Raw genomic sequence first — 23,587 nt, forward strand, 5'->3', positions numbered from 1 at the left:
TTACATGTTGACATCATCACGCTATTGGTTTGCTGGGATATCGGCATTTGGAGACTGCCTGCTTGGAAATTGCTTTTAATGCTTTAAGGGACATTGTAACAGAGAGCATGTAAGTGCATTTCTACTATTAAAGAGACATTGTTTTCAACTAAACACAATATGAAGTTTGTCTCTGTTGCTTTACATTCTGCTACTGACTGAATTCGGAGCAAGTTGAAGACAAGCGGCATTATGACACATTACAATTAAAAAGTGCTTTTGACCATTTTATCATAATGATCCCTATTGTTTGGCAAGAGGCTTATTTAAATAATTGGCATGGAGTGATATCACGGTGGTGAAAAGCACTAGAAGCACTTTATAGACTGAGCACTTTATATGTATTGAGGTTCATATGGTCATTTTACTCTAGGGTAAGAGGCCACTGCTTACATCTGCACGGGATTTTTCTATTTCTTGTCATGTTGGAGATTTCACACAGATTATAACATTTTTCAGAATATTTTTGCAATTTATGAATTGGAATTTTATATTTATTGAGATTGTGGATTAATGGAATTTATTGATTTAGCGTCACACTATTGTATTGAATTTTTTTTTTTAAATTTGGTTTCAGATTTTGGTATAGGCTGCTTTTTACTTTGTTTACCCCAGTGCAGAATTATTTCTGTTTTTATATTCTTTGCAACGTAGATTTTCACATTTACTAAACTAAGGAAAAATTCCCTTGCAAAGTTAACATATTATTTGCCTTTAGTAAATCAACCCTATAATCTCAAATGTAAACAGAAGTCTAAGCATTAAGGCAATACCATTCTTTCATTTAAAAATAAATATGACTGAATGAAAACATGAACACATACCTTTATCTGATCACAGTTAAGTAAATTTCTAAATAAATCCAAATAATCTTTGTAGGTAGGAATTTTCCACTTTCCTGTCCGGACTTCAGTGGAAGCTTCCCTTCCATCTGAGCCATCTTTACCATATTCATCCTACGAAAAATAAACATGGGTATCAACATTTTGTAGAGAAAAACCAGTAAGAGAAAGATATTACAGCACCCTATGCAATGTTGTCATAAACCTTTTGTATGTGAACTAAGCATTATCATATTCAGAATTCCTGCTATACATTTAAAACTACAAGTAACAAGACATTTTTTTTCTGAACTTTTTGCATGGAGTTTCAAAAGAATCATAGTTCCTATACCAAACTCCAAACACAAATGTTATTTACCTCATTGCATAGCACGAGTTGTTGTTCTAAAGCCTTATTTCCAAGAGTATTGTTCTAAAGCCTTTTTCCAAGAGTATTCAAGAACAGTAATTAGTGCATGTAGCTTCAAATTAAATGGGAGAAAAAAAAAAGCTATATAAACAGTTACGACTAAGTAATTAGTAGGAAAACCATTATTCATCCCAAAAGCAGTTAAGCCAGGGCTATCCGTTTACTAAGCCCAGAGGCTGTGGTTCCCTTTTCAGTTTTTCTTCCTTATTTTATCAGGTGATCCTGTCAGTAACACACATAGGGTGACAATAGTCACCCTTCTGTACTATATCTATGGAAAGCAGCATTGTCACCTAATTTGGACTACAATACATTACTCCATCTCCATTACATGGTGGGGGGTCATGTCCTGTAACAAGCATAAAATAGGTAGGCTGACAATAATGTTTAATATTTATATTCAGTACACAGGAAGTTGGAAGGATACCAGATTTCTAACAAAAATTTCAGGTGTGGCGGGAGGGCATGGATTGACTATGGCGCTGTGAGGCTGCATTCTCCAGGAGCTCCATGCAGCATGGGCAGAGAGAGAATTTTACAGCACACATACCACAGCTAAATGTTATGCCTTCAGTAGGTAAACCTCCAGGGGCACTGCCAAGTCTATGGGGACAAGAGAATTCCTCAGAAACTCAGCAACCTATGCTCCTACCCTAAGTGCCAGTTCACACCACAGCGATGTCACACATCGCATGCGATTCGCACCGCACTGCAAATCACATGCGATGTCTGTGCAATGCAAATTCAGCCATACAGATTGTATGGCTTAATTCGCATCGCATTGACCAAAGTTATGCAGGACCTTTTTTTGGTCCGCACCAGAATCGGATTGCATGGGTGTTCACACCTATGCGATCCGATTCCTGTCCGAATTGACTGTTCGCACTGCAATATGCAAACTAATCTGGGGGTGTCATAAAGTTTGTATTGACACTCCCAGCAGTTCGCATATGGCAGTGTGAACTGCCTGCGAGTCAGGTGCGATGCAGGAACCTGCAGTGGAATCGCAGGGTTCCCGCATCGCACCAATGTAAACCGGCAATAAGTTCCAACATAGCCCCACCACGTCCGGCTACAGTGGGATTCACCACACAGAAGGTGGTCGGGGAAGGCTCAGCCAGCACCTCCAACAGCTCCCTCCCAGCCTCGCTGGGATACACCTATGCAGTGGAGTCCTTGGCAGCTCAGCTTCATCAATATAACATGCTCCAGTTTGTAAGCCTGGGGATTCAACTCCAATGGCTATAATTCAACCATATACTCTTTATGGAGCACTGCACCCATTAGTGGATAATTGTTACATCTAGCAGCATGGCTATATTGTTACCAGCACTCTTGCATTGATCCAACGGAGGACACTTGGCCCATTTTGATGCCCCTTGTGGCCCTGCAATGGCGCCCTTCATGCTAGTTCGAACATATCTGAGGCAGCATAAAACTTGTTTACGATTTTTTGCTTTTCCACTTTGAAGGCAGTATATTAGGCCCTAGTACCTCCATAGTTTCCTATAAGCATCCCTGAAGATGATTGTAAACTCTTTTACGAAATGCGTCAGCTGTCCCATTTGCATATTATGCTTGGTTGAGGTTTTAGTAACCATACCATACTGCTTTGTCACTGTATAAATGTCTCCAAGCCATATCTTTTAATTTTCAATATTATTTTAACCACTTCCGGACTGCCCACCATGTATTTACATCGGTACTTTGATGTTAAATACCGGCGCTATGGCAGCAGATAGCTACCATAACCCCCCGTATTTTTTTTACACATCCGGCGGTCCTCTTTCACATAAAAGTGGTCCCAGCAGTGGATTCGCCACGGGATTTTTGTGGGCAGCGGGAGAGGTGCCCACCCCCTCCCACAGCTTCTGGTCATTTTCCCCACTTCCAAGAGCCGTGGGTAGCTGAGAAAAAAATTTGGTCCATTATAGTCCTAAGCAGGAAGACGAGGGAGGGCAAGATGGCCCCCACTCGACTCTATGGCCTTGGAGAACCTGAGCGACGTCATACATCGCTTCCTCCCAATGGTCTTAAATGGCCCTTTTTTTTTCTTGCAGAAAAAAAATTAAATTTTTTTTTTTTTTTTTTAAGTGTAGATGTGAGATTTGAGGTCTTTTTGGCCTCAAATCTAACATTAAAGAGGACCTGTCCTACTTATTTCTATTACAAGGCATGTTTACATTCCTTGTAATAAAAATAAATAAAAGTGACCAAAAAAAAAAAAGGGGACAGTGGAAAAATAAAAGGTAAAATAAATCAGAAAAAAAATTTTAAAGCGCCCCGTCCCTCCGAGCTCACGCGCAGAAGCGAATGCATACGCAAGGCGCACCCACATAAGTAAACAATGTTCAAAACACATGTGAGGTATTGCCACAATCATTAGACCAAGAACATAATTCTAGCTCTGGACCTCCTCTGTAACTCTAAACTTGTAACCTGTAGAAATTTTTAAAGCGTTGTCTATGGAGATTTTGAAGTACCAAAGTTTGTCGCCATTCCACGAGCGTTTGCAATTTTGAAGCATGACAAGTTAGATATCAATTTACTCGGTGTAACATTCTCTTTCACATTATTGAAAAAAATTGGGCTAACTTTTTTTATTCAAAAAAGTGTATATTTTCCAAAAATATTGTGTTTGTAAAAGCGCTGCGCAAATACGGTGTGACAAAGTATTGCAACGATCTCCATTGTATTCTCTAGGGTCTCTGCTAAAAAAAAAATGATATTATATAATGTTTTGGGGTCTATAAGTTATAAGTAATTTTCTAGCAAAAAAAGAACTTACTGTAAAATTATTTTCTCTGAGTCCTCAGACAGACGCAGCAACTTCATAGTTTCCTCACAAATGGGTAATGCGCCACCTACAGGAGTAGACTAGGAAGTGAAACTATTTAGAAAAACTTTTCACTAGACACACCCTTAGGGGCTGTCCCCTCAGACATTACCCAAGACACATCCAGCTTACTTATTATTTTTTCGTAGCAAGCAGTGAAGGAAAAAGACAACCAACCCAAAAATAGAAGGGCGGAGGCTGCGTCTGTCAGAGGACTAAGAGAAAAGAATTTTACGGTAAGTTCTTACAAAAATTATATTTTCTCTTACGTCCTGACAGACGCAGCCACTTCATAGTTTCCTCACAAATGGGATATCCCAAAGCAGTGTAACGGTAACGATCCATCAAGGCCAGAAAAAACATAGCCAACAGGGCAACATAAGCTCAACCAACAGGAGCTAACCCCAAATCAAAAATTCACCCCAGGAAGAGAAAACCAAGTCTCTTCAGCAAACAGCAGCCTGCAAAACCTTGCGGCCAAAGGAAGCATCCGAGGATGCCATTAAGGCAATCTTGCAGAATTTCGTAAAAGTATATACGGATGACCAGGTCGCTGTCTTACACATCTGAGCCACAGAAGCCTGATGGCAAAAAGCCCAACAGGCACTCATGGCTCTAGTAGAATGTGCCCTCACAGGAAAAGGAGGAACCTGACCCTTTAGTGAATAGGCCTGAACAAACGTCTGTCTGATCCATTTGGAAATGGTTGCAGCAGACGCAGCCCAACACTTACAAGGTCCCTCAGGAAGGAAAAATAGGGAAACAGACGTCCGAAAAGATACCGTGGCCGACAGGTAAACCCTTATCGCCCAGACCACATCCAGTGAATGCAGAGCAAATTCCTTAGGATGCTTAGGCTTCGCACAAAGCAAAGGCAACACAATATCTTCATTGAGGTGGAAAGCAGACACTACCTTAGGGAGAAAAAATTGGTTGGGTCACAGAACAACCTTATCCCTATGAACGACCAGATAAGGCGAACGGCAAGACAGCACCGCCAACTCCGACACCTGATAGCCACCAGAAAGGCAACCTTCTGGGACAACACAGGCAGAGAGACTTCTCTGATATTCTCAAAGGGAGGTTGTTGCAAAGCAGACAAAATCAAAATTAGATCCCACGGAGGCAAAGGGGATCTCCTTGGAGGAGCCAGATGACGCACCCCTTTAACAAATGTGCAAATCAAGGAATTAGTCAGCCAGGGTATGCTGGAAGTAAACGGCCAAGGCAGCCACCTGACCTTTAAGCGTGTCCAAAGCCAAACGTTGCTCCACACATTTCTGCAAGAAAGCGAAGACCCTTGCCATCGAAAAGGAACAAGGATGCAACCCTTGTGACTCACACCAGGCAATATACGCCTTCCAGGAACGATGATAAATCTTCCTGGAGGTAGCCTTTTGAGCCTTCAACAAGGTAGGAAACACGGCATCAGAGAGACCTCCATCTCTCAACACCTGGCCTTCAACAGCCACGCTGTTAAAGCCAGAGACCATAAAGCAAGATGGAAGATTGGTCCTTGAGATAGCAGATCATCCCAACGACCATCCTCACAAGGTCCGTGTACCAAGACCAGCGAGGCCAGTCTGGGACCGCCAGAATCACCTGCACCCGTTCCAATGCCTATCTGCGGAGGAACTTTGACAACAGTTGAATCGGAGGAAAGGCATAAATCAGCCGATACCAGTGCCAAGGGATCACCAAACGCGGCCGTGTCGTCTGATAGAGGATCCTGAGACCTGGCCATGAACCTTTCCACCTTTCTGTTGAGACGAGACGCGAACAGATCCACATCAAGCATCCCTCACCAGGCACACAGGAGACGAAACACCTCTGGATTCAGGGACCATTCCCCCTGATCCAAGGACTGATAACTCAGATAGTCCGCCTGCCAGTTCTCCACTCCAGGAATGTGAACAGCAGAGCTAGCTGCCCAAGACAGAATCTCAGCCACTTCCCTAGCCGCCCAGGCACTCCTGGTGCCCCCGTGGTAATTGATGTAAGCCATAGCCGTGGCATTGTCGGTTTGAACCTGAACCGGGTGATCGACCCACTGAGACACCCAATGGAGCAGGCAGAGTTTGATCGCCCTGAGCTCCAGGACATTTACCGGCAAGGAAGATTCCTCCCTTGACCACACGCCCAAAACTCTACCCCAGCCCGTCAGGCTGGCATCCGTGGTGATCACCGTCCACAACAGTGGCAGAAAAGACTTGCCCTGGCTAAGAGTGGACAACAGAAGCCACCACAAAAGCTTTGACCTCGTGAGACGGCTCAAACGAACCATGCTGTCCAAGGACTGAGGGTCCTTGTTCACTTTTGTAATAATTTCTGCTTGTAGAGTACTTGTGTGAAACTGGACAAACTGAATCGCCTCAAAGGCTGACACCATCAGCCCCAGGGACCGCATGCAGGACCGCAGGGAGGAGAGATCGCTGTCCCTGGGGACTCGGATCTCGCCCTGCAAGGTCTTAAGTTTATCCTCTGGAAGGAAAACCTTCACTTGAGCGGAGTCCAAGACCATGCCCAGATAATGCAGACGTACTGACTGGGTCAGTGCCGACTTCGGGACGTTGATGGTCCACCCGAACTCCTGGAGCGTCAGATCGCCCAACAGAGTGGAACACGAGCACGCCCATAGCAGGAGATCATCCAGATAACCAAGGACCGCAATCCCCTTCTTGCGCAGCAGAGCCAGTACTGGGGCCAAAACCTTGGTGAAGACCCTGGGAGCCGAAGCTAGACCAAAGGGTAATGCCACAAATTGAAAATGCTCCTCGGCCACTGCAAAGCGGAGAAACCGCTGGTGACCCTCGTAGATAGGGATGTGCAGGTGCGCAGCCTTTAAATCGATGGAGGCCAGAAAACCCCCCTGATTTAAAGATGCCACCACCGACCGGACGGATTCCATTCAGAATTTCTGCACCCGCACAAAGTGGTTCAGCAACTTGAGGTCCAGAATTGGACGCCCCTTTGCCACCTTCCGGGGCACCGTGAACAGGTTCGAGTAGAAGCCTCAAAACCTGTCCCGCTGAGGAACCGGAACAACGCTCTGTGCCAGAAGATCTTGCACAGCCCCCTCGAGATCCTTTAAAGGATCCGGGAACAGACAGAAATTTAATGGAAAGAACCTGTCTGTCAGACGAGATTGAAATTCGATCTTGTACCCTGTACGAATCAGTTCGTGAACCTATTTGTCTGGAATAAAAGACGTCCAGGGTTCCTGAAAGTAATGCAGACATCCCCCCCACCACTGAGCCCGGTGAGGGCGTCCCTTTATGCGGAGGAAGACTTGGTCGCAGCACCGGACTGACCGGCCTTAGGCTTCGAATGGTTTACCTTTTTCCTGGGGCAGAAGAGTACTCTTACCCCCTGTGAGACCCTTAATCATTTCATCCAAGGTGTCACCAAAATGCGATCCCCCAAAAAGTGTAGATCAGACACGGTTTTCTTAGAGGACTGGTCCCCTGACCAGCTTATTAGCCAGATCATGCGGCGAATTGCAATCCCCACTGCAGACGATCTTGCGACCAGGGGAGCCTCATCTAGGACCACGTCACACAGACACAACATGGCCTGGGCCATTTGGTCTTTGAGCTTGAGAGTCAGGGGAACCGACTCCGCCAGCAGGTAGCTCTTAAGCACCTTAATCCATTCCGTGACCGTCAGAGAGACCAGCACGGAAGCGAACACAGGCTTGAGGAGCGAGGCCCCCTCCAAGTGCTGGTAGCAGGAAAGAGATTCCAGTCGCCTGTCCACCGGGTCCTTAAACACCGGGGAGTCCTCCATGGGAACCACAGTGGATTTATTCAGGCAGGACACAGTGTGGTCCACTTTAGGTGACAACATCCAACGAGTGGAAACTGAGTCTGCAGCGCTGAAAACGCTTAGGCACTGCCAGCATGTGCTTAATGCGCCGCCATTGCTCGTTCACGGTCTCGTGAAACTCCTCGGGGCAAGGGAAAACCTGACCCGACTTCTGGACTTTGCAGGAGCCGAAGACAACCCGCTTTCCTGACTGTGGGGTCTCATCATCAATATGCAAAGTCTCCCTGACGGAGCGAATCAGCGCTTCTGCCAAAGCGCGGCCCCGAGCTGCAGCTGAGGACGACTCATCCTCCTCGCCATTTGAGTGGGAAGACAGGGATCCCTCAGGGAGGGCAGGGTCCGTGGCAACCACTTCAGGCTCAGAATCAGAAGATTGAGAGGGCATCGGCCGTTTCTTAATAGGAACTTGTGACTTGACCAGATCCACTTTGGACGCCAGAGCTTCAATGGCCGCAGACAGGGATGCCAAGGAAGGAGATCCGGGTGACCTGGATGCACACACAAGAACAGTGGGGAAAATTTTCATTCTGGGACTCCATTTTGGTAAATTGACCAAAAAAAGGTACACTGGCCCTTTAAATCCACGATAGCGGTCCGCGCTACTGCTGGAGTTCCCCTTTAGCAAGCAGACCCACTGACAAAAGCTAAATGTGTCTGAAAAATTCCCAAAAGGACTACAAAAACCCCTTACTGTGTCCAGAGAAACAGGGCGAGCAGCCGCTCTCCACGCTGTCTGCAGAAAGTGAAACTCCTGGGAGGAAGTGACCTCAGATCACTAGAGGCCGAACTCCCCCTGAGCCACAAGAAAATGGTGCCATAATAAAGAATAGGAGAAGCACGGAAAAAATGGCTGCCGCCCATACAGTGCGGCCTGCCCACAGCCAAGATGGCCCCCAAAAACGGTGCCAAAACACACAGCAAAGCCGAAAATGGCTGCTGCCCTTACATTGATGTAGCCTTGCTGCCCACACCCAAAATGGAGGCCTAACATGGCGCCAGCGATCAGGAACCCAGGGAACTATGCCACCGCGGGAATCCACCACAGGGACCCCATCCAGGGCAAGGTAGTAGTCATACACCCCCTGGCGTTAAAAGCCGCTATAGCGCCCCCATTAGGAGCAGGGAAGTCAGGATCTGTCCTAACAGGCCAGGGTGATCTACAGAGACCGCAGCTCTGACATCTCCACGAGTGGGCCCAGATCCCCCCACCGATGAATGTCCCAGGGACACAGGGGGCAGTATCACTCATCATACCATGGACCGCGGGCTCCTCTCCGATACAGTTCGCCTCCCACCCTGAGTGGGGGTGCTGCCAGCAAAGAAGGGTACGCTGCAACCAGGGTCTTCCAGGGTGATGCATCCCAGCGAAAACCTCTGTTCGCAAGCTCGTCCCCATCCGTCGGGCAACGTCCTGGCGAGGCCTGGGTGGACCATACCCTCTGCATGCTCGTTGGCCAGGCTGGGAGACCATAAGGATCTAGATTATCCAGTGCGAAACATCAGCGCGGCTGTTGCTTGTAGTTCACCAGGAGGATCCCCCTGACACTAGGTAGCGATAGTGAGTAAAGAAAAATAAACAAACATTTCTGAAAGAAAATTAAAAAACTGAGACCGGAGTCCCAGCATGGAAACCTAGGTTCTACTCCTAACACTAAGCAGCAAGAAACTGATTAGTAAGCTGGATATGTCTGAGGGGACAGCCCCTAAGGGTGCGTCTAGTGAAAAGTTTATCTAAATAGTTTCACTGCCTAGTCTACTCTTGTAGGTGGCGCATTACCCATTTGTGAGGAAACTATGAAGTGGCTATGTGTCAGAGGACGTAAGAGAAATACTGATTTTAACTTGTAAACAACATGTGTCAGAAATAGGCCTGGTCCTTAAGTGGTTAAACGGATATGCAATAAAAACGGAATTTTTGTAAAATCTTACCTGTAAAATTCCTTTCTCTGAGTCCTCCGACAGTCGCCGCCTCTTCATATTCGTCACATATGGGTATTAGACTTTGCTCCGAAGGAGTAGCTAGGCAACAGAATATGTTAACATTAAAGCTTTTAACATATCCCACCCTCAAGGGGTGGTCCCCTCAGTCAATACCCTCCTACTTCCTGCAACCATATCTCAGTTTTAGTGGAATAGCAGTAGAGTATACAACCAAACCCCAAAAGAGGGGCGGGGGCGGCGACTGTCGGAGGACTCAGAGAAAGGAATTTTACAGGTAAGATTTTACAAAAATTCCGTTTTCTCTTACGTCCTCCGACAGTCGCCGCCTCTTCATATTCGTCACATATGGGGACGTCCCAAAGCAGTGCAAACATGAGGGGTGGGAAACGCATCCGCGCCGAAAAGGCAACGCAGTCTCCGCATCAAAGAAAGGAACCTTACCAAAGGAAGGAAACCAGCTGGGCAACAGGAAAAACAAGTGCTCAACAGGAGCAACAACCCAGGAAAAGACAAATAACCAGGGGATAAAAAACTTATCCCAACAGCCAGAGGTCCCCAATAAGGGACCCTAGGGAATCGCCGCACTAAGAACCTTGCGGCCAAAGGAAGCATCCGCCGATGCCTGAACATCTACTTTGTAGAATTTTGTGAACGTGTGCACGGTCGACCAAGTCGCCGCCTTACACACCTGGGCTACAGAAGCCCCATGACGACAGGCCCAAGACGTACTCAGAGATCTAGTAGAGTGCGCCTTCACAGGCACAGGGGGAACCTTCCCCTGCAAGGCATAGGCCTGTTCAATGGTCTGCCTGATCCATTTGGCGATGGTAGAGGCCGACGCCGCCATGCCCTTCCGAGGACCCTCTGGAAGAACAAGCAAGGAGTCCGTCTTTCGAAAAGACTCAGTCGAATTAAGGTAAACCCTTATCGCCCGAACAACATCCAGAGAATGTAATCTCACCTCCTTTGGATGTTTAGGCTTCGCGCACAGCGAAGGCAAGACAATATCCTCATTAAGATGGAATTCCGAAACTCGTTTCGGAAGAAAAGAAGGATTAGGTCGCAAGACCACCTTATCCAAATAAACAACCAGATACGGAGACTTGCAGGACAAAGCTGCCAGCTCCGACACTCTGCGAGCCGAAGTGATCGCCACCAAAAAGGCGACCTTTTTGGACAACATAGACAACGAGATCTCCCTGATCTGTTCAAAAGGAGCACGTTGCAACACAGACAGAACGAGATTCAAGTCCCAAGGGGGCAAAGGATCCCTCCTAGGAGGAACCAGATGCCGCACACCCTGAACAAAAGTGCCAACCAAGGAGTTGGAAGCCACGGGACGTTGAAACAGAACGGCCAGCGCAGACACCTGACCCTTTATCGTAGCCAGCGCCAAACGCTGATCGACACCCGTTTGAAGGAAGGACAGCACTCGGGAAACCGAGTACGTGCGGGGTGAAAACCCCCTGGACTCACACCAGGCAAAATAGGCCTTCCAAGTACGGTAATAAACCTTCCCCGAGGAAGACTTCCTCGCGTTGATCAAAGTATGAACGACCTCTGGGGAGAGACCCTTCTCCTTCAGGACCTCGGTCTCAACAGCCAGGCCGTCAAAGCCAGAGACTGTAAAGCAGGATGGTATATCGGTCCTTGAGACAGGAGATCGTCTCGAAGAGGCAGACGCCACGGGGCGTCGACCGCCAGATTCACGAGGTCTGCGTACCAGGACCGGCGAGGCCAGTCCGGTGCCACAAGAATCACCGTGCTGCGTTCCGAGTGTAACCTGCGAAGGAACCTGGACAGCAACTGAATCGGTGGAAACACGTACATCAGCCTGTACTGATGCCACGGGGCCACTAACGCGTCCGACGCGTCTGCCCGTGGGTCGCGCGTCCTTGCCACGAACCTTCTCACTTTGTTGTTGAGACGAGACGTGAACAGGTCCACATCTGGAAGACCCCACTTCGCGCACAACATCTGGAAGACAGCCGGGTGGAGAGACCATTCCCCCTGATCCAGGGTCTGGCGACTCAGATAGTCCGCCTGCCAGTACTCCACCCCCGGAATGTGAACCGCCGTTATCGCCGGGACATGAGTCTCGGCCCAAGACAGAATGTCGGCCACTTCTCGAGCCGCTCGGGCACTCCTGGTGCCCCCTTGGTGGTTGATGTAGGCCACTGCCGTGGCATTGTCCGTCTGCACCCGAACCGGGCAGCCCTGCAGCCGGCCCGTCCAGCGATGAAGACAGAGATTTATCGCACGCAATTCCAGAATGTTGATCGGAAGGGAAGACTCCCTCTCCGACCAAGTTCCCTGGGCGGACAGAACGCCCAGAACACCACCCCAGCCCGACAGGCTGGCATCCGTGGTGATCACCGTCCACAAGATAGGACGAAACGACTTGCCCCCGGACACAATCGGGGACTGGAGCCACCACAGAAGGTCTCTTCTGGTGCGATGACTCAACGAGATTTGAAGATCCAGAGATTGAGGTCGCCCGTCCCACATGGACAGGATCTCCGCTTGGAGACCCCGCGTGTGAAACTGGGCGAAGGGAATCGCCTCGAAGGCCGAGACCATCAATCCCAGACATCTCATGCACGTCCGCAGAGACGAGTGCAGAATGTCCCTGAGGGACCTGACTTCCTCCTGAAGAGTTCTGAGTATGTCTTCCGGCAGGAAGACCTTCGCCTGCACCGAGTCCAGAATCATTCCCAGGTAGGGAAGACGAACCGACGGACTCAGTGTCGACTTTGGAAAATTTATCGTCCAACCAAACTCCTGCAGAGCTTGCATCGTGACAGACAGGTCCTTCTCCAGACCCTGGCTGGTCGCAGACCGAACCAGAATGTCGTCCAGATACCCCAGGACAGAAATGCCCTGGGCCCTCAATGCCAGAACCGGTGCAAGCACCTTGGTGAAGACCCGCGGAGCCGAGGCGAGACCAAAAGGCAACGCCACGAACTGGTAGTGATCCTCCGCAATGGCAAATCGAAGGAACCTCTGGTGACCCTCGAAAATGGGGATGTGAAGATACGCATCCTTTAAATCGATGGAGGCCATGAATTCCCCCGGAACCAGGGCAGCCACCACCGACCGCAGGGATTCCATGCGGAACTTGCGAACCCGCACAGAGCGGTTCAGAGCCTTCAAGTCCAGAATTAGACGAACCTTGCCCTCCTTTCTGGGCACGGTGAACAGATTGGAATAAAACCCCCGAAACCTGTCCCGATGAGGGACCGGAACTACCACTCCCTGAGCCCTCAGGTCCCGCACCGCCAGGTGCAGGTCCCGTAAACGCTCTGGAGACAGTTGAACATTTGAGGGAAAAAATCTGCTCTCCGGCCGAGAGAGAAACTCGATCTTGTAACCAGATCGAATGATCTCCTGAACCCATTTGTCCCGCACGCGGGTCAACCAGGGCTGAAGAAAACCGAGCAAGTGTCCCCCCACCCCAAAACCGGGTGAGGGCGCCCCTTCAGGCCGCACTGTTATGGGCTGCGGATCCGGATTGACCGGACTTCTGTTTTCCAGACCAGGGCTTCTTCTGAGAGCCTTGACCTTTGAACGGTTTGCCCTTGTAGTGCGACCGAAAGGCCCGAAAGGACCCCTGAGGGGGCCGAAAATTAGCATGCTTCTTCCCAGAAGCCCCCTTAGCCTTGGGGAAATGGGGCAAGAGAGTGCTCTTACCTCCGGTGATCCCCTTAATCAACACATCCAAGGACTCCCCAAAAAGGCGAGACCCATCATAAGGCAGATTGGCTAAGGTCTTACGTGAAGACTGGTCCACCGACCAACATTTCAACCAAACCAGGCGGCGAGACAACACCGCCACGCTGTGCACACGTGCAGCCAACGGGACTAGGTCCAAGTCCGCATCACACAGATACATGACACCCTGGTGGATTTGATCCACCATATCCAGGGTCGCCGGCGAGGCCGAATCGGCCACTAGGACGCGCCTAATCATCTGCGTCTAACTTGCGACCGCCTGGGCCGCCATGAGAGAGGCAAACAGAGCCTTAAGCATAGAACCCGTAACAGAATAAGTATGACGGGCAAGAGACTCCAATCTCCTATCCGTGGCATCACGGAACACAGGGGAATCCTCTGCAGGAATCGCAGTGGATTTGTTCAAAACCGCAATTGCGTGATCCACCGGGGGTGGCACACACCACCTTTCATCAGTGGAAGGCGAGAAAGGATAACGCAGCTTGAACCTACTTGGTACAGCAAAAGGTTTGCGTAGATTGCGCCATTGTTCCTTAACAGCGCGCTGAAAATCATCATTGCAGGGAAAAACCTGCGGCGTCCTGCATTTTCTCTGCGTCCCATAAGTCGCTAAGGCAGCGGGGGGACACACTTCATCCTGCAAACGCAGCGTTTGTTTTATGGAAGCAATCAATTCATCCATGATTGCAAGCTCTTCAGGCGAGCCAGGGGGAGAATTATCAACCCCTTCAACTTCAGCCTCCACCTCGGACCCCACTAGATCCAGGGAGGAGCGGGACCCCGATAAGGAGGCCCCCGCCATAACAACCCCATCACCTTCACCCTCAGAATCAGAGGAAAGAGCAACTCTGGGTCTTTTAGTAGATTGAGCAGCCACCAGCATCTGCACCTGAGCAGCAAGGCCAGCCACAATAGTGGCTAAATCCCCCCCTGGGGGGGAAACAGCGGTCCCCTGGCTTTCCACCAAGGCGGTAGGAAATTTGCCCTCCTGAGAATCCATTGCCCCTATAACAAATGCCGGATAAAAAGGGTTAACTGCCCCTTTAACAAGCGCGGCGAGCGCAGCCCACCGCACCACACACAAGCACAATGAGACCCCCACAGGGACAATAAAACTGACACAAGCAATGGATAGGAAGGATATAACCTGAGGAGACCCTCGCCGCTGCTGCTGCCACGATCGGTGTTCCTGGAGAAGAGGAAGTGATGCTGCCAGGGCGCTCTATGAAAGCCTATGGGAGGCTACAAGAAAATGGCCGCCATGCATGTAGAACATGCGGCCGGAGCGAGTGTAGGCAAAATGGCGCCGTTTGGCGCCGAAACCGCCGCTCCACAGTACAGTAATGCACACATGTCTGTATATAAAAAAACATGTCAGATCGCTGCAGCGATCGCTGAATAATGCCCAAACATGCCACAAAACATGCCCCACAGCACACAGCTTTTCACACTGACAAGGCTGACACACACAGTGTCACACAGCTCCCCCCCCCCCCCCTGCAGCCCACAGCATGCAGCCGAGAGATAGGGAGACAAACAGTGTGAATAGAGGCAGGTTACACAGTCCCAGACTGACACCCCCCCAGACAGACAGGTCCCCACATAGATACACTTACCTCACAGTGGCGTTTGGGGACCTGCACAGGCGAACAAGCCGCTGCACATGAGGCAGGGAGAGTCGCATACAAGACGCACAGAATGAGGGTTAAGAAACCGCACAGCGTCCAGTGAGGTAGCCACCTCACCAATCATCCCTGCACCGAACAGGGATGGGTCGTTCACTGTGCCAGGAGCGTTACCTGGCTGAACGCTCGATGGCAGGCTGGGAAACCACTGACCCACGACCTGCGACCAGGGGGATCAGCCCGAGACCCAGCCCGCATTATGCTCTTCATCCGAAGAACTAACTAACGCTGACAAAAAGAACAGCTAAGTAAAGGTAGAGAGAAAACTCAAACAAAAAATCAAAAAAGAAGAAAGAGTCTGGGGCACAAAGCCCCAGCACAGAGAGAGCCAGCCACTCCTGACAAGCTAGACATTAAAACTGAGATATGGTTGCAGGAAGTAGGAGGGTATTGACTGAGGGGACCACCCCTTGAGGGTGGGATATGTTAAAAGCTTTAATGTTAACATATTCTGTTGCCTAGCTACTCCTTCGGAGCAAAGTCTAATACCCATATGTGACGAATATGAAGAGGCGGCGACTGTCGGAGGACGTAAGAGAAATTTGTATTTTTTTTTTTTTTTAATTTACATCTTCTTGAGTTCTCTTGCCTATATGCCTACAATAGTCCCTATTCCATTAGAGGGTATTCTCTTTATGATTCACTTACACAGTCCCCGGTTATACCTAGGGCAGACTCCCCCACTGAATTTTCTGCATCAACCATCCAGGACTAGGCCTTGGAAAGAGACTTACAAGACCTGCTGTTCCTTCTCCCTACCAAGCAAGACATCACGGAAATGGTGGCCTCAGTCGTGAGTACTCTCTCTAAAGAAAGACAAGACTTGAAACAGACCCTGTATATATTCAAATTACGGCTGTTGAATATTTCACAACATATTTAGAATCTGATGGGGCTGCATTAGAAGAAGCTCAATTGAACACTAATTGTGGCATTACTATGATGCACTTGTTGACTGATGATGGAAAGAACTAACAGTCGAAATCATGTTTGATTAAAGAGTATCCCTGAAGCTACCATTGGAGAAGACCTTTGAACAACAGTTACTACATCCATGAACCAACTAGCAGACAGGCCAGTGACCTCGTACCTGGAGCTAGACCGGGTACATAAAGTACAGGGCTCTCGTGTGGGTCCCAAACCACCTCCCAGGGATGTTCTCGCCAGAGTCCATTTTTACACAACAGAAGAGGAAATCATGCGTCAGGCATGATCCAGTGGCTTTGGACTTCAATGGACAATAGTCCATATGCTCTTGGACCTATCCCGTCTCACTCTCTGTATGTGGGGTGCACTCTGCCTACTCCTGGAAATCATAAGGTATTCGGGGGGCCATCCCTTCTATCTACTTGTGCGTAAAGGCACCAACTCCCCTGCACTCCATACTCATGCGCAGCTCCAAGAGCTTTTTGCCTTTCTGGAAACACCAGAGGTTCCAATTCCTGACTGGCGAGACGGATTGGAGAGCACCGACAGCCTAAATCCCCTGCCTCCCAGAACCACAATGATTCAGCAGATCCAGGTCTCATGCAACGTCGAGGGGTGCTTCAGTGGAGAATCCGACTCTACATAAATCATAGCTTGTACCTATAGTTTCAGGGATTTCATCTGACAAATGACTGACTGCTGTCTTTCTCCCCATCTTGTTTATCGGATGATGGAGCTCACCTTTTTACTATATCAGTGCATTTTGATATTTGTTGGTTCTCGCTAGAGATCATCCTCTACCTTGGGGACCTTTCACCCTGTTCTGCAGGGGGGCTGGTTAGGAGCCTTGGGAGCATTACTTCTCCCTTGGTCTCCCTGGTTCCTCTGAGGGGGAGGGTCTCAGGTGGGGGATGCCCCTAAGGCTCCTGGATGGTGGCAGTACCACTAAGTTAATGTTACCCCAGGGGGTTTGGGAACCCGTCTACAGACCACAGCTTGGCAAGACCATTTTAACAGTGGTCCCGCAAGGTCCTCTGGGTTTTGGAAGTACATAGTTTCCTTGTTATAACGCTTGCCTCATGACGTGTCTGATGTCTCCTAAAATAGATAGATGTTTCTTGAACGGAGACTGGATTGTAGACAACACGCTGCTCAGCCCATCATATCATTATTGTTTTCATTAGAAATATCTCTATTTCTCTGTGGCAGCTGAGTGGATGGTTCCTCGTTGTTTGTTCAAGCCTTATGTTATTTAAACCCGTCCATTGACTGTACTTTCTTAGAGGGGAGGGAGCTTATGTTATCAGACAGGTCACCATCAAATTGATTATGCTCTCCAATTACTAGAGGTCAGTTTTCCCATAAAAACTACAAAAAATTCTATAATATTAGCATGATGGATAAGTTCAATGACAATAAGATCCATATGAAAGTACTGAAGGATAAAAGCCATTCTGCTAAATTGAAGGAAGAGTAGGCACAAAAACAAAGGCTGAAATCCCTCTGTGTGTGGACAGTTGTCATAAACCAAATACCATGATGAATATGAAAAAGAAGTCTAAGTTTAAAAAATGCAATTACAGATGTTCGGCACTTCTGTTTAGTCTATGTGGTTAGGCATATTTGAAGAGGAGCTTTTACAGGCAGCAACGTCCTATCGGATGTTTATCACAGTATAAACATGTCATATCTTCCAATTTACATTGTTTTTTTTTCATTCAATAAGTTTTTATTGAGTTTAACATAATAAATATAGATGAAACAAATAAAACAGAAAATTGGAATATACAACAGGTTCCAATGCATGTACACAATCATATAGTAAGAGCAACAGCTGAATGGTGCAAGCAATTTACATTGTTAATAATATTTTTGATGGGATCACTCTGGGTTCATTACCCCTGGGTTAGTCCCTCGCTACTGGTCGACTCCTGGAAGAGGGTTATACTAGCTGGAATGTGCGGTGGAGGGACAGGTTCAAGCCAGCCTTCCTCCTCGGCATAGACCATGGGTGTCCAACCTTTTGGCTTTTCTGGGCCACATTGAGTGTAGAGAAATTTTATTGGGCTGCATATAAAATATATACTATAGTTAAGGTATACAAGTAATAAAACACTGCCACTGGTGCGGTCACTGCTGGCGGTTACTGCTGGTGGGTAATGCTGGCGGTTACTGCTGTCTGGTGCTGGTGGGTACTGCTGGCGGATACTGCTGGCTGGTACTGGTGGGTACTACTGGCGGGTACTGCTGGCTGTTACAGTTGGTGGGTATTTCTGGCTGGTCCTGGCAGGTACAGTTGGCAGGTATTGCTGGCTGGTGTAGGCGCATACTGTTGGCGGGTATTGCTGGCTGGTTCTGTCGGGGACTGTTGGTGGGTATTGCTGGGGGGTGCTGGAGGGTACTGCTGGTGCGTATTGCTGGGTGGTGCTGTGGGGTACTGTTGGTGGGTATTGCTGGCTGGTGCTGGAGGGTACTGTTGGCTGGTATTGCTGGCTGGTGCTGGCAGGTACTGGTGGTGGGTATTTCTGGCTGGTACTGTTGGTGGGTTCCCGACACATTATTCCTGAGGATCAGCGTAACAGTCACAGGAGCCGCGCTGTAGGAAGCAGAGCCGCTGCTTCCTGTATAGTGCCGGCCGGTCCCTGTCACAGGCGGATATACATTTGGTATCCCTCCACCTGAAAAAGGAGCCAGAGCTCTACAGGAAGCATTGGCTGTGCTTCCTCTAGTGCCGGCCCCATTATTTACAGTGTGTGATGCTCTGGTATGGCAGGTCGGGAACCCGCAAACTAGGCTTACCCCAACCCGCCATCCCAGAGCAGGAAAGGGGGTGCAATTGCCCCATTGCGCCCCCCCCCCCCGGATCTGCCCATGGTCTGGAGTTCCGCGGCTGGTGGGCTGTGGGTTGGACATGCCTGACATAGAGCTTTGAAAGGTTTTCATTTGGGGCATGGCCACAGCATGAGATCGAGTGGACGTGTCTTAGCTGAGCTCCTTCTGGGCTGTTCTCAGCCTCAGCGGACTCCCCCGCCTTGTTCCAGCTCCCTGGAAATACATTTTACCAGCGACTGCCAGGCACATGAGAGCCGATCCAAGATGGTGCCAGATGAGTGCTCCATGCCCTCACGTGCTGTTTCCCCGATTCCCTTCACCACGGCTGCCCTCCACCTAGCTTTCTCCCCCCACTTCACCGGGCTCCCCCAGTAGCCTAGCCATGGGACTAGATTTAGGAGAGGCTCTGGGAAAAAGACTTACGGTTCAACATCTTGTCTTTCCCCACAAAGGCTGACCTGGAGAGCTTTGTGGTGAGGATGGAAAAAGCCCTGAGACAAGACATTGAAGCCTTACAAGCCGATGCAGCCAACCAAGGGGGAAGAATAGCGGCCCCGGAGACATCAGTGGAGGATATCACTCCTACCTAGCAGGCCCTGCAGACACACTAAAGCACAAGATCACAGGTCAACCTACAGAATAAAGTCTCAATTTCTATCTCTCCTTGGCTTGCCTGCTGTGGACATTCCGGACTGGCGCACCTTACCGAAGATTCCTGTCCCGGCTCGCTCAAAGCCATTGCGGCTGGCACGCCGTAGGGGCCGGAACCAACCTCACAATGGCTCCTGTTGCTCTACTGGATCAAGGCATTCCTCTCCAGTGGCCTCCTGAGTGACTGTTTTTTACTTTGTTGCACTTTTCTTCCCCTTTAAAGTTGCTGTTGCTTCTGCAGACAAGTTGTACGCACATCCTACCCTAGATGTGACCTTCCGCCGAAGCAGGCCCACCAGCTGGGTTCTCACATGATGCCTCCCCACTCACCGCCAATAGGCTAACTCTTTTGATTAATGTTCCCCAATTGGGGTAAACTGGGGTGCACTGGCCATCTTCATCTTTTTGGCCAGGAGGCCAGACGGCGACCCCTGCACTGTCGTCACTGGTATCTATGAATTGCCTACTGTTGTGTTCTTGGTTTTTATTTGTGTTCTTTATCTCCTCAGCACTTCATGTTTCCACCACCCCTGGAGAACCCAGTAGTCTCACTCACAGTAGTCTCCCTCACATCTTGAAAATGGGAGGGCGCCTCCCTTGAAAATATTGTATGTTGTAGAGCTGCCTTCAATTTAAGTGTGGGAACTTAAATGTGAAATGGAAGGTGTAGTGAGGAGCTACTAGTATACCATAAACATAAGAGTATCAAAGAAATGCAATCAAGGAACAAGATCAGCACTCATCGCAGTTACAATTGCAAAATATCACCCAATGTGAAGTGAGACAATTCAGTGCCTTGCGAAAGTATTCGGCCCCCTTGAACTTTTCAAACTTTTGCCACATTTCAGGTTTCAAACATAAAGATATAAAACTGTAATTTTTTGTGTAGAATCAACAACAAGTGGGACACAAGTGGAACAAAATTTATTGGATATTTCAAACTTTTTTAACAAATAAAAAACTGAAAAATTGGGCGTGCAAAATTATTCAGCCCCCTTAAGTTAATACTTTGTAGCATCACCTTTTTCTGCGATTACAGCCGTAAGTCACTTGGGGTATGTCTCTATCAGTTTTGCACATCGAGAGACTGAAATTTTTGCCCATTCCTCCTTGCAAAACAGCTCGAGCTCAGTGAGGTTGGATGGAGAGCATTTGTGAACAGCAGTTTTCAGTTCTTTCCACAGATTCTCGATTGGATTCAGGTCTGGACTTTGACTTGGTCATTCTAACACCTGTATATGTTTATTTGTGAACCATTCCATTGTAGATTTTGCTTTATGTTTTGGATCATTGTCTTGTTGGAAGACAAATCTCCGTCCCAGTCTCAGGTCTTTTGCAGACTCCATCAGGTTTTCTTCAAGAATGGTCCTGTATTTGGCTCCATCCATCTTCCCATCAATTTTAACCATCTTCCCTGTCCCTGCTGAAGAAAAGAAGGCCCAAACCATGATGCTGCCACCACCAATGTTTGACAGTGGGGATGGTGAGTTCAGGGTGATGAGCTGTGTTGCTTTTACGCCAAACATAACGTTTTGCATTGTTGCCAAAAATTTCGATTTTGGTTTCATCTGACCAGAGCACCTTCTTCCACTTTTTATGGATATCTTTAAGAAATGGCTTTCTTCTTGCCACTCTTCCATAAAGGCCAGATTTGTGCAGTATACGACTGATTGTTGTCCTATGGACAGAGTCTCCCACCTCAGCTGTAGATCTCTGCAGTTCATCCAAAGTGATCATGGGCCTCTTGGCTGCATCTCTGATCAGTCTTCTCCTTGTATGAGCTGAAAGTTTAGAGGGACGGCCAGGTCTTCCTAGATTTGCAGTGGTCTGATACTCCTTCCATTTCAATATTATCGCTTGCACAGTGCTCCTTGGGATGTTTAAAGCTTGGGAAATCTTTTTGTATCCAAATCCAGCTTTAAACTTCTCCACAACAGGATCTCGGACCTGCCTGGTGTGTTCCTTGTTGTTCATGATGCTCTCTGCGCTTTAAACAGACCTCTGAGACTATCACAGTGCAGGTGCATTTATACAGAGACTTGATCACACACAGGTGGATTCTATTTATCATCATTAGTCATTTAGCTCAACATTGGATCATTCAGAGATCCTCACTGAACTTCTGGAGAGAGTTTGCTGCACTGAAAGTAAAGGGGCTGAATAATTTTGCATGCCCAATTTTTCAGTTTTTTATTTGTTAAAAAAGTTGGAAATATCCAATAAATTTCGTTCCACTCATTATTGTGTCCCCTTTGTTGTTGATTCTTCGCAAAAAATTACAGTTTTATATCTTTATGTTTGAAGCCTGAAATGTGGCAAAAGGTCGAAAAGTTCAAGGGGGCTTTCGCAAGGCACTGTATATGGGTCAAAGTAAAATGAGCAAAACTAGGAATATGTATAAAATGATAGCCAGTGTGGATGACCAAACGAGCTAGTAAAGATAGTGCACTGTAGACTGTGATAAAGGTCTCAGTGCAACATCAAGAAAAACTAGTGTTGGTTCCGGGTTGTGTGTAAGCAATTTATACATAGAGTCCCGTATCTGTCTGGTGGTACTCGTAACCATTGAGCTATCTAGGAACAGTCTATGGCTTTAACAACCACCAGTTTTGACTCAAAAGAAAAAAAATGCATGTAAGAAACAAAAGGGGGGGGGAATTAAACACATGTAATTACTCAATTTTCTTCCCCAATCAATACTAGGGATTGTGTTTGTGAGTTGTCGTACCAAACATGAGCAAGACGCCCATGTATGAAACCATGAAAGGATGGTCAAAAATGGATGGAAATGGGAGTGGGTATGGAGGGCGGGAAGGAAGGGAAGCAGAGGAGGTGGGGAATAGGTTATGCACAAAGCAAAACAACAAGAACAGCTAATGGATAAAACAAAAACAATCAGCACTATAATTGACTTCAGATATATTGATATCGAACGTGTTCCAAAGATCTGTAGCAAGCCTGCCCCAATCTGTGACAACGCTATATGAAATCAGTTCAGTTCCCCGGTTAGAAAGATAAAGAGAAAGAGGACCCAGAAATTTTAGGCTGGGATGCATCAGAGGTATAATGTATCCAAGTCACCCAAATACCATAGAACTTTGCATGTCTGTCCTTATACGTCGCCACCCATTCCTCTGTTAGCTTGATGTTATTGACCAGACGGATCCAATCATCTCATCTAGGTACATGGACTGTTTCCCAATGAATAGGATCAGAGGCCTGGCTGCATTGAGGAAGTGAGGAGCTCCAAGGGAGAGTCACTCATTTCAACATCCAGTATTGCCTTAATCTGGGCTCCAATATCTTGCCAAAATGGGCAGAGCTTCGGGCACTCACACTAAATATGTAGATAAGTGCCAAGAAGCCCACAGACTCTCCAGCAGGCATCCGGGGTTGCCGGTAAAATCCTGGCCAGGATGACCAGAACTCTGTGTACCACTGGGTTAACAACTTAAAGCTTTTCTCCTGCTTGTGGGTAAGGCTATATAGGTGGTCCAATTGGGCCTCCCATGAATGTATGGTTCGAGTTTCTCTCCCATTCCCGTATGTCGACTGGCCTGCTCCCAGACTTAGCTGACAGCAGCATCCCATAGAGAACCGAGATCTAGTGAGGGACAGGAGCAGCCGACATGCATAGTTTCTCAAGCAGAGTCAAAGAGGACGGGGTTTTGATGGCTTGAAGTAGACTATGAACAAAATGATGTAACTGTCTAGAACGCCATTCATCCAATCATCATCCAGGCCAAATAAGTCACAGAGGCAGTCCAAAGAGACTTGGCCCTGATCATGAATGAAACTTCCACATCGTATCTCCCCCATCTCTTACCCAGGAGTGAAAGTAGGAGAGGTGTTCCCCAGGAGTGAACCA

General features: G+C 48.1%; 1 protein-coding gene across 1 annotated transcript in view; it reads right to left on the reverse strand.

Annotated features, from left to right (window-relative positions):
* PRKDC (protein kinase, DNA-activated, catalytic subunit) overlaps positions 1–23,587 on the reverse strand; it is a 1,165,045-nt gene that overhangs the window by 935,513 nt on the left and 205,945 nt on the right. The window contains exon 15 of the mRNA XM_082258689.1: positions 864–995. Within this exon, the coding sequence (XP_082114815.1) occupies positions 864–995 (132 nt within the window). The remainder of the gene's footprint in view (positions 1–863; positions 996–23,587) is intronic.

The sequence above is a fragment of the Pelophylax lessonae genome, assembly GCF_965119305.1.
Source record: "Pelophylax lessonae genome assembly, chromosome: 5".
NCBI lineage: Eukaryota > Metazoa > Chordata > Amphibia > Anura > Ranidae > Pelophylax > Pelophylax lessonae.